The sequence below is a fragment of the Homarus americanus genome, unplaced genomic scaffold, assembly GCF_018991925.1.
Source record: "Homarus americanus isolate GMGI-L3 unplaced genomic scaffold, GMGI_Hamer_2.0 scaffold16894, whole genome shotgun sequence".
NCBI classification, from domain to species: Eukaryota; Metazoa; Arthropoda; class Malacostraca; order Decapoda; family Nephropidae; genus Homarus; species Homarus americanus.
Genome location: NW_024746541.1, coordinates 5,709,083 through 5,721,460, shown reverse-complemented (window position 1 = coordinate 5,721,460; position 12,378 = coordinate 5,709,083). Strand labels below are relative to the sequence as shown.

Sequence of the window (12,378 nt, the reverse complement as noted above, 5' to 3'; positions counted from 1 at the left end):
AATGTAGACCCTCTCTTATTGACAGTTGAGCTATATTTTTTAAGAAAAAAAGTCTTTTATATGGTTATTAACTCTTTCATCAAGCGTCAGAAAGATGTGACTGAACTAACTGCTGAGAACTCACACGTGATATTTAGTTGACTTTATACTGGCTTGCCCTCACTTAAGACAAGGATCACGACAATAAAAAAGAAACGAAAAAAATTCCAACAAAAACTACAAATGCAGCAGTTATATACATTTAGCTCAAGGATGTAAGATTTCATTACTGTCTTATGAAAGAACTAAAGTCTAGCGAGAAACACACTAACACACTGATGATACAAATACTCGTAGAAGGTATGTGTGAGCAGCCAATGATTAGTGTTCCATTACTGTAACTATGGCCATGGTAACTATTTGGATACTTTAGTTAAATTTATAATTCCTTTAATAAATTTTGATGACTCTTAATCGTAGAAAAAACCCAGTTGTGACAGAATTATTAATATCATTTGTTTAAATTGTGGGCAGCAAGAGTAACCAGCGGTATTAGTTCAGCATCTCGAGTGACTGTTTATTGGAATGTGTTGGGCTGCACATCATTCACTTCAGCAGAGATGCAAACCATCGTATGTCTCTGATGTAAAATCCTTATTCCAAGTTTTATTTCATATCAATGTGTGTGATGTAACAGAGACTAATCCTTCAATTACCTCTTGTTACATATAGCTGACGTAAAATTTGCCTTTGAGAAGAAATTATCATATTGAAAAAAAAGACAACCCAAAATTTAACTTAAAATTAGATTTCCCTCCTAATCTTGGCAACAACCTAAATAAAGTACATAACACGTGTAGACGATTGTTTATGTATCTTACCTTCGTCTGGTCGGGGTGTCATGGCTCTCCATCTCTTTGGCTTTCTCCATGACACTCTCGATGATGGCCCGCTCCTCCTCGCTCAGCTGGCTCAGGTCAACGTCAGGAGGAGCACCTGAGGTAAACACACCATAATCAGCGCTCAAGATGTAATTATTATCCTATCCCCAATATATATTCACTTGTATATTCCTAGAGTACAGTACCCTCTATAGAGGCGCTGATCCCTCCTAGTTCCTCCTATTCAGTGCATCAATTTTTGTAAATGAATTAAAGCTTTTTATTTCTTGTATTAAAATATATCGTTAAAAATTTGCTAAACTGAATAAAATACCGAAACTCACTTTGATCATTTCCAGTCACCATCTACTGCACGTACTGTACAGTACACACTAAGTAATGATACACTATAGACATATACAGTATAATACCCTAAACAGGGGTAAATCATCAGATGATGTCTTAGAAAGTAACTGACTTGTTTGGGCGAATAAAGATAACTTTTTGTTTTTACAGCGATAACAGAAACATAATACACACCTTTACCTTTAATTAAAGCCTCTTTCGTTACTCTATTGTGATTACTACTGAAAATCCAGAACTTTAAATGCGGGGAAGCGTTTGGTGTTAACAGCACCTTGTATAAGGATACTCCGCATACTGCACCCGCCTCCTACTGTGCACGCCATACCGGGTAAGACTGCAGTCTGACATGGAATGTTCTGCGCTTTGCGAGATAAGTGAAGTACAGTCACCCAAAAAAGTCCTGTCGCGAACCATGAACCCCGAGATTCAGACTCTTGAATCCGAAGCATTTATGGACAGAATAATGTATCTGTGTCTACTGCTTCGGATTCACGAGTCTGAATCGTGGTTCGAGTCAGGACTTTTTTGGGTGACTGTACAATAATGTACATCCTCTGTCCTTCATCAACAAGGAAGAAGTTGACTTGTCACATTTGAACAACATGTGACCGTCCATCTAGGTGGCGTTCATCGCCTTATGTTTTCTTTGGGTACAGTGAATGAAATGTATCATGTCGGCCAGTGGATTAGCAGAGCTTTGGGTCAGCATTCGCACAGCTGTCAGTTCCTCATACACTCTGTCCAGCAGCTGGCGACCAGCGTACTATTTCTTCAGAGCAACGATGTGTTTTATTAAATCATCATGATAGATTCCCTTGTCAAGAAAAGGAAAAAAATCAGACTTTACGCTCCCACACTTCAGTGTTGACTTGTCTGAGAGGAGGCGATTATCCAGTGAATCATCGGCATTGCTAGATGGGAGGACACCCAACGTACTAAAAAAGTATGGAACTCTGCCAAGTGTCGTACAATGAGTTCAGATTATATGTCTCTTGGATTTACAATGTCTAGTCTGGGGGATGAGGTTGTTCAGTTGAGCCCAAAGAGGTGTAAATACTTAGGTTCAAGGAATCAAGACAGGATGAAAATGAATCGTTACCTTCAACTACTAAGACTTGATTATGAAGTCTGCTCAAGAGAATTCTCTGACGTTCGTAGAAAACAGGTTGTCTGTCTGGAGGTATTTAGATGGCCGTGAGGACAAAGATATCCCTGAGCGTGTGATCCAGGAAAACTGGTTTGAGAACGACAAAGCCAAATATTACAACAATTTTCTTGTGTTAGCTGTTTGAAAGACCAAGGTACGGCTACAGGTCATAGCAGTACAGTGAAAGTACTGCACACTTTCCAGCTAGCGCAGGTCTGACTAGCTCACTGTGGGATGGGTTAACCATGACAAGACCCGCGCGATGGCGGTCACAGATATTGATTGATCTTTCTTGACCATTGATAAGTTGTCTATACAAGAGAGGTGCGCTCTCCAACCGTTGAGTAGGATGGGTACATGATGGTCCGAGTAATTGTGTAAACCTGGAAATATTTTACTAGCAGTAGATTGAGTTTCATCAAGTAAGGATTAGTGGTGACATGCGGCTTATTCGTCACGAAGATTCACAGCATCTACTTCTAGGCATGGATGAGTGGACAGACTGGACCTACAGTAACAGCAGCTGTGGTTGGACACCTGGCACGTAGAACTAGAGCTGAATATCGCACCACGTCCAGCCTAGACGGGTATGGAGTGCTAGTTCGAATCCATTTATCTGAATGAATCGACCCTCCGACTACCATAGTGTCTTTTCACAGCATTCATTGATAAAATGTTACAGCAAGCAAGGTCCAGTGCCCCCCACACAAAAAAAATAGTTTGGCTTGATCTTAGAAGAGTTGAAATAAAACAACATTTAAGGAAAGATAGGACTTGACAGTGGCAGGGACTGGGGAAACTGCTTGCATGATTCAGTGATATGTTCTACAAGGGTGGCTCGCTGTGCTTGCCCAGGTCGACGTTGAACATAGGATAAATCTAAAGTCGACCTCGCACTCCACAGTGTCCTGACCACAGCGTCTTTCAACTCAGCTGGAAGCAGAATCATACAATTACAGAAGATGAAGTGTATAAAACGGTGTCACAGGATTTCTACAATGCAGGCACATTGCCCTCGCGGTTTTGAAGGGATTCTGTGGTTAGTGACTTATTTCTGTCAAGTAAAGTTATTATTCACACCCACTACATTTTATCTCATACCCTTGTTCGAGGATCTTATGACCCTGGTCCAGGCTTTGTAACAAAAACATCCAGAACCGAGCACCAGAACTTCCTTGACGAAGCTGCATATACTGTAGAGTTTATAGTCCGTTTCCGAGGAATGAAATGCCGCTCAGGTCAACGACGGAAGTTCGTCCCACCCAACCTGCATGGCATGACGCAGGTGATTTGGTAATGGTATATGGGAAAGAGTTCACAGATATGCTTTAAATGGCTGATTAGTTAAGATTTTATGATCGGAGATTGCCTACGAATATATTTCTTGTATATAACTTAGTTAGTATCAACGTGTAAAATGTGGAAAAATAATGTTATTGCAGATCCTCCCCACCAACACGCATATTACTTCAATGATCCAACAACCATTGCGAGGGACACTACCGTTAGTGTCACTGCGAGCGATCATCCAGATTATACTTAAAATAGAAACTTCATTAGGCATTACTTTCAACTACAATATTGTCTGGTAAATATGATTTACAAACTTCTAACAGGGATGGTTAGAAGTAATTAACGGTTGCCCCTCTCTCTGAAAAGCCGCACTAGCAAATAAATGAATGACTAGAAAAGATTTGACTGTAAGAAACTAAATATATTACATACTTGCAAGAGGAAGTCTAGAAAACAAGTCTAGGGATCCAGCAACGATGTCAAAATTAATAACTCAAGATAGTCAGGTAGAAACAAAATAGAAATAGGTTGCCCTGGCTGGGATTTGAAATTCCGCCACGTAGGCGAATGATTAGAACAATATAAGTGGCGGTCAGGGCAGTTAACTCGTCTTCAACACACCACCCATACCTATTGCTCTGATTAGGTATCCACTCAGCCATGATGCTACCTGACAACTGCAATTACCTAACTTCTGAGTATACAATACACTGCAATCACATAATGCTATGCAAAAGCGTTACGTGTTTCCTTTTCCTCGATTGTAAAAGCGTTCCATTTCTCTTGTTTGAAACTATAGTATTTCTACACCTACCTGGCCCATAAGCCACGCCCCTCTTCTATGCTATAGTACGTTTTTTCTCAGCTGAGAAAGATGCCCGGCCCCCTCCTCAAGAGTTACAGCTGATTGGCTGTTGCAAACCTGTCCGATTTTTGTCCTGAAGTAATGATGTATTTCTAAATGAGTTTATCTATAATCGTTGGAATGACCGTTCCTGACGAGGAAGATATTTAGCTAAATTATATAAAGATACATTCATTTTTATTTCAAACATAAGCACGTAGGAATTTTATCAGAAGTATTATACATGAATTAACTGTTAAACTCTGGTAGCAAATTTACTCTTTCGTAGGATGCATTTAATAAATACTTATTTTTACCCACAATAAGGCATACTAAGACAAATTACGTATCAGTAATACTACATTATGCAAAAACAACATTTTTGAAGATCAGAATCACATTGTATTTATTTATTTATTTATTTGTTTATTTTAATTTTATTTTTTTCTATGGGCTAATTAACTAAATTCATGCTTAGGCGGAGAATTTTATTCAGTATCACCAAATTATTGCCATATGGAAAACCCCATTAACTATTTTCTTACCTAATTGTAAGTTGTTAACTAGGTAACCTCTTAAAACAGTTTGTGCCAAAATAAGAATCTTAAAGTAACTCCAATTAATCTCATTTGTTTACATTTATTTACAATCAATGGAAAACGCGACATGTGGGATCCTGAGTGGAACTGAAGAGTGAAACTTCTACAGACATAAAGCCATAAGAAGTGAGAGGGCAGGGCTATATCTTGGGTTACACTGTGTCATTATTTCTCAGGACTGTAAAAGAATAGAAGAGAAGAACTAAATAATTTTGACCAAATATCACGAATATCCTCAAATCTAAAGATTTTGTGAATTTATGTAGTTTTCTGGGGTGCTAATAAGCATAAAGTAATTAACCCTAAGAAATACAAAAGGAATTATGAAAAACTATTTAGAAATTGAAGATTTTAAAGATAGTTTGAGAAAGCTTTTTACAGATGACTTCCTTTGATGTTTTACTTTCAGTATACTTGCAGTGAAATATTTATCTTGTTCTGATCAGTAAAGAAGCCTTAGCAAGTGATTTACTGAAATAAACCATTATATTAACCTGTTTTCTAGGATAAATTAAACAGAAGAAATCTTAACCAATGATTTACCTGATTAAACAATTTAATTTATTTTTCAGACATAAATTAACAAATGAGCATTAAGTAGCAACTGGCTTAACCCCCATAGATATCTTTGAATGTTGTATTTTTTTTATAACTTGATATTTTGGTGCTGTTGTATTAAAACTGTTGTTCTGCAGAGTAAAAATAATATTATAATACTGTACTGTGATGCAAATCCACCATGAGTCCGTCTATACAGCACTGATGTTATTAACCACATCATACCATTTTTTTCCAGGAATTCATGAATGGTTTCTAGTTATTATAAGGTGTGACGTGAGTGATATATTTATGCATAATATGTCCGTTTTTTTAAGTTAATATTACAGAAAGATATACGGGTGTTTTGAGGCTTTAGGGGCCGTTTAATATAGGTGCTTTCTCTGTGTACCTGAGTTGTTGACGTAGCCTTATTCTGATATTAGTCAGTTGAAGGCTTTACAGGTCCATGTTGATTTACATATTGTAAGTGTGCCTTTTATAATACTAAATTAACGAAAAAATTTTTACTTTTGTTTCAAAATCCCAATACCTAAACCACCAGCCACAATTACGGAAGTTTTTTTTTTTTAAGATCGGATATCTGTGGTAAGCCTTTCACTCCTATATTAACATCCACACCCCCAGTGGCGGCTCTTGCATAGGGCTGCAGAGCTGCAGTCCCCCCAGACACTCACTGCCAGGCGCGTGATTCCTTTAGAGAGACAGCTGAATAATACACTACCAACAAATATATCATTTTATATGTTATTTAATTATTTTCAATACGTTGCTAAGTGAATTTTCATTAAAATCAGACCAAAATTTAAGTTACTTTCATAGTTGCTGTCAATGCTGTACGATTCATGTCTGTTATTAATTGGCGCTGCCGCCACACCACTTCTGGAGACAATGAGCTGCACTTGAAGCAGCTCAGTCTCGTACGACGTGTTTACATTGCGTGTGGACGGTGTGGTTAAATCGTGCTTTCTTTAATTACCCTGGGAATTCGTGGACATCAACAACTCATACCTGAGGTAGGTCAAATTTGTGTATCCTACTGTTGTGTGAGGCTTGCAGTCCCTCCATTTTATTTTTCACGAGCCGCCACTGCCCCATACAGGATTTTTTTTTCTACAGTAATATATCCCACTAGACTTTTCAGAAGGTTCTTAACGCAAATATAATTCATATCTTAATTCTTTATAACGATAAATATAAACTTTTTATTTTATTTTAATGTTGAATAATTTCCCTAAAATGTGACGCAAATAGTTTCGGTACTATGCAAATGATGCCGACACCATCAGTGACGCATGTTTCTCAAAAACTTTTAAAATTAGTTATTTGCAAACGTCATTTTCAACAAGTTGGGTTATACGAGGGAGAGAGAAGAGGGGAATATATAAAGAAAACCCTAAAGAAAATTTGTCTTAAGTTTGTTCTTTTTCTGATTTCGTTAGCAAGTTTTTTCTTCTTTAAAATATACATTAACTGTACAAGCTTAATCTTTCCCCTTTTTTCGAGAATTCTGCAAAGAATTTTATAATAAATCGTAACCAAGTTTAACCTGATTTTTTTATATAATCTAAGAACTAAAACTACAGTATTATCTGTTAGATGTTCTGGGTAATAAGTTCTATATACAGGAGAGAACACAAACACCTGTATAGTTTTGTAGGTTCGGTTTACTGGATAAGAGTATGTACACAGAGGTGGATAGCACTGCTCCCTAGCTAAGGTCCTGGTCAACTACCATAGACGACGTATGGCAAGTGATACATTAGCAGCTTCCATACGTCGCCAGGCACATTAATTAAGCATGTGGGATATGGTAATAACATTGCCACACGCTGCTAGCTAGGCTGAATAAATATAAATGGAGCACATACATAATATACATACATAATACATAATCCAGCATACATAATATACATACACCTCCCTCCCCCCTATACGCTCATAGCAAAGTCTTGAGCGGACCTTTTCTTCTGGATCCGTTCTGAGCGTCGAGGGGCTTCATCACTGGGAAGGGTATGGGACTCAACACTGGTGGCGGGGCCAGCAGAAGGCATTGTTACGGGGCGGAGAAAACGGCGGTTCCTCCACCACACACGACCACTGGGTAACCGCACCTGGTAGTCCCGTGACCTGCCGAGACCCATGACTACGCCTACTTTGTCCCAACGTAGGGAGGTCGGGTCCTGAACACGGACTTGGGTGCCGACACTCAACCTGGGGAGAGAACGGGCGTGGTCGTTGTAGCGGGCGACGACGTCCTGAACACGTTCGGCGGCTCGGCGATCACAATCCTCTGTCTTGGCCTGCCACTCCTTGGAGAAGGATTGAGGGTGAGCAGGGACACAAGAACGAAGGGGGCGTCCATACAAAACCTGGGCAGGGGAGCGTCCGGTGTAGTTGGGTGTGTTGCGGAGTTCAAGAAGACCCCGGTCGAAGGCCTCGCAGTCAATGTTCCCAGAAGGGGCCACCTTAAGGATGAGGTGCTTCAGGGATTTGACAGCAGCCTCAGCGTGGCCGTTGGACTGCGGGTAATGGGGCGATGACAACACATGCCGGACTCCCCATCGGTCAAGGAACACAGCAAAGTCCCGGCTTGTGAACTGAGGCCCTCCGTCGGTTCGCAGGCGTACAGGAACGCCCACGTCACGGAAGTAGTGGCGGAACTTGCTGATGGTGGCGGCAGACGTCGTGTCATTACCGCCCTTGATGACAACCGGCCAACCAGAGAGACGGTCGACGATAACCAGGAAGGACTTTCCTGACACACAGAAAAAGTCGGCCGACACAGACTCAAAGGGGCGGGTGGGGTTGTCGTCACTCATGAAGGGTACCTGCTGCTGGCTGGGTTGTAATACGTGGCGGGGCTTACACACCTGGACAGCATTGGAGATGTCGGGGTCGATGCCAGGCCGGAACACAGTCTGTCGTGCACGTCGTTTGGTGGCCTCAGCTCCACGGTGGCTGTCGTGAAGGCGAGCCAAGGCGTGGGGACGTGATGCAGCAGGGACAACTACCGAAGGAGAGGTGTCACTGGCCAGAGGTAGGGGTAGGGCGGCAGCAGGGTAGTTGCTGCTCCCTTCGTGCACCCTGTTGGCGTGTCTTACCTCAAGAATAGGTTTGGGGAAGTCCTGGGAGATGATGGCCAACTCTTGACAATGTCTGTAGGACAGCAAGGGAGTCGGGACACCATTATGCACGTCAATCCAGGCCTGACACGACCTGTTGCCAAAGGTGACATGTGCATAGAGTGAACCCAGGGCTGGGGCCATCTGTGAACCATCTGCCATAAAGCGGAGGTCCTCGGGAGGCGGTCCTAGATCGCTTGGAGAGAGCCCCAAGCATCGCAAATGCTGGGGACCGATGACTGTAGCATCAGCGCCGGTGTCGGGCAACATCTGAAGACGGGATGACACACCGCCGTAGGTCACGATGACGCTGATGTACTGGGGGGCTTTGGTCCTGGGATGCGAGGAGTACACCCTCCTAAAATGGGTCGGGCTTTGTCCCGGGTCGTCGTGCCTCTGATTTGGCGACTGTGGGCGGCCCTCTCTGGTAGAAGGGCGCTGAAGCTTCCGTTGACGCTGTTCCTTGGGTTTGTTGGAAGGGCAACACTTGTCATAGTGGCCCAGACGGCCGCACACATTGCACTGGACGCGTTTGGCTGGGCACCGTACTGTGAGTGACCAGTGGCCCTTACGGTCACAACTGTTGCAGGTAGACTGAGCAGCTGGACATACCTGTGTTCCGTGCTGCTTACCACAGTTGTTGCAAAATGAACCGGGCGTGGACGTGGTGGGCGAAGGCGTAGGAGCAGACTTCTTGTCCTTCTTGTACCGGGAAACAGCGCGTACAGCTGTAGGGGGAGCTCGGATGGCAGAGGTGGCACACCTGGCAGCCTCATAGGAGCGACATATCGTCAACACATCCTGAAGAGAAGAGGAAGAGTCGAGGGAGGTGAGGCGTTGGACAAGTTCCTCGTCCTTAACACCCATCAGGATCACCTGCTTCAACTGGGTCTCCTCGCACTGCTGGTGGTGGCCTAAACATATATCTACCTCTTCCGAGGCTCTCTTAAGACGTACATAAAAAGCGTCAAAAGACTCACCCTCCATCTGTCTGCAGCTAAACAATTCCCTCCTGCGCAGAGCTTCATTCTGCTGTCCTTTGATGTGCCGTTGTAGAACGTCCAGTACCTCCTCTACAGACAGCGAAGAGGTTGGGGGTACCTGCAACGTATGTTCTAATACACGCTGAACTTCCAAGGACAGGCACATACGCAGCTGGATGAGTTGTTTAGGCTGTGACAAACTCTGGAGATCCACCATTGTAGCATAATCAGCCCACCGCCGCCGCCATTCGCGAAAAGTCTGGAAATTTACATCAGGCTCCAAGATGGGCGGCGTTTGAGCTGCTGCTTTAGGTGGGGCTGGGGGGCGTGAAGGAAGCATGGATGAGGTATCTGAACCATTCAGTACCGAGGCAGTGTTAGAGCCAGGGGCTTGGTTAACAGTGAGGCGAGATATCAAGGCTTCAAACCGTGCACTGTCTTCCATTCTCCGTTGGTGGTCTCGTTCTGCCTCTGCTTGCCTTCTGTGCTCATCCGCCAAACGTCTGTGAGCTTCATCCTCGCGTCTCTCATCTCTCATAAACTTCATTAAGGCAATTATCTCTGGAGATAACGCTGAATGTTGAGGTGAAGGGCTGCGCGATGTTGTGGGAGCTGGGCCGTCATGGTCAGCCTGGTCATCCATCTCTGGGGGACTATCATCCGCTTGACTCATCCAGGCGCTGGGTCCACGGCTACGTAAGGCATGAGACATAACTACTTCCTCTGTGTACTGTGTCTTAAATCAGTGTTGACCGGTCAGCCCGTCGTATCAACAAGATTTCAGACAAAAAATTTAATTAAATACACAGATAAGTAGGTTATATATATAAAATATATATAATGAAGCCGCGCGGTCAGCAAGTGTTAGTACATGTATGTGTGTGTGTCCCAGGCAGGCAGAGCGTCTCGCCCCAGCTGTGAGGGGGGGTGGAGGCGGCGCTGTGAGGGAGGGGGGTGGAGACAGGAGTAGCTCAGTCGCTCTCTGTAAACGGTCAGAGGAGGGTGCGCTGAGCTCTACACCCCACAAATGCCCAGAACATGCCGTATACCTTGGAAATCCGTTCGAACAAGGTCACACATGAATGGCACGAAACACACAATGCACTAAACACTTCACAGAAAATCACTGTCACTGACACTGCTCGAAGTTGCGAAATTCTTCGAGGGATGACGCGGGGTTGACCCAAGGCGGGGATCCATCAGCCGGCTTTCCACGAACTTGCACTAATCACTCGTAATAATCCAGTAAAACTACGCACTGCGCCATGTTAGATGTTCTGGGTAATAAGTTCTATATACAGGAGAGAACACAAACACCTGTATAGTTTTGTAGGTTCGGTTTACTGGATAAGAGTATGTACACAGAGGTGGATAGCACTGCTCCCAAGCTAAGGTCCTGGTCAACTACCATAGACGACGTATGGCAAGTGATACATTAGCAGCTTCCATACGTCGCCAGGCACATTAATTAAGCATGTGGGATATGGTAATAACATTGCCACACGCTGCTAGCTAGGCTGAATAAATATAAATGGAGCACATACATAATATACATACATAATACATAATCCAGCATACATAATATACATACATTATCTATCATGGCCTTTAAGTTATTGAACTACGAATAAAATATTGTCAAGGCATACAGTATAGCCTACAGCCCTACATTATATTAGTGTAGACTTTAGATACAAATTCTATAGTCTTTATAATGTCGTGAGAGTGAAGATATTTATTTATATTTATTATTGTCACACCGTGTCTTGTTTGTTCCTCAAGAAACTGTGCGTACAGTATTCCGATGAGTGTTAAGTGATTAAAGAATATGGAAACCCTTTATATACAGTGCGTGCTCTATCTGAACAATCCATCTGAAACTTGACAAAAAATAGGCATTATACAAAAACTCTAATCTTCAGTTGTATGCAAGAATATATCAGGAAAATTTAATTTTCGCTCTGAACTCAATGTCGGATGAAATATTTGGACAAAGTCAGGTTCATAGGGAGGTCCATCCTCGCTTCTTCAGATAATTTTCAAAGTTTTCTCATGAACTCTGGATAATCAAAGAAACTGAAGAGATGTAGCCTTCATCTCTTGCACAAGATTTGTAATTAGTAGTTGAATATACTGTACATATATACAAAACCTTACTAGCCGGGAATCGAACCCAAGACCTCTGCGTGTGAGCAGGTATCGCTACAACTGCGCCACAAAGACAATAAAAGCGAATTTAGGCTTTGTTATATTCAACTCGAAGCCTGTTCATCGTGCTTGTTAGGCGCCGTGAACCTCCATTGGGGATTGTCTGTGCCAACTATGTGGTAGGAGTAGCATTTTACCGAATCCAGCTAGGTAGTAGGTAGTAGACAGCTACCAAACAGGGAGGTACTACCGCCTGGGAAGATACTGGAAGCATAATGTGTTGTCTAATGGTAGACCCTGCTGCCGTATGGCATCACGAAAATTGTGACCAAGTCCCAGGTTACTGATATGACTTTCTGCCTCATTTACACACAATTGCAGGGTCTCAATTGTTTCTCTTACCTTGACAACACAACATACATATATTGTTTCTCATTTTTTCTTTATTATTATTA

General features: G+C 42.6%; 1 protein-coding gene across 1 annotated transcript in view; it reads right to left on the bottom strand.

Moving 5' to 3' along the window:
- Nucleotides 1-12,378, bottom strand: part of LOC121879332 (collagen alpha-2(I) chain-like) — a 153,774-nt gene that overhangs the window by 26,340 nt on the left and 115,056 nt on the right. The window contains exon 3 of the mRNA XM_042385934.1: nucleotides 861-975. Within this exon, the coding sequence (XP_042241868.1) occupies nucleotides 861-975 (115 nt within the window). The remainder of the gene's footprint in view (nucleotides 1-860; nucleotides 976-12,378) is intronic.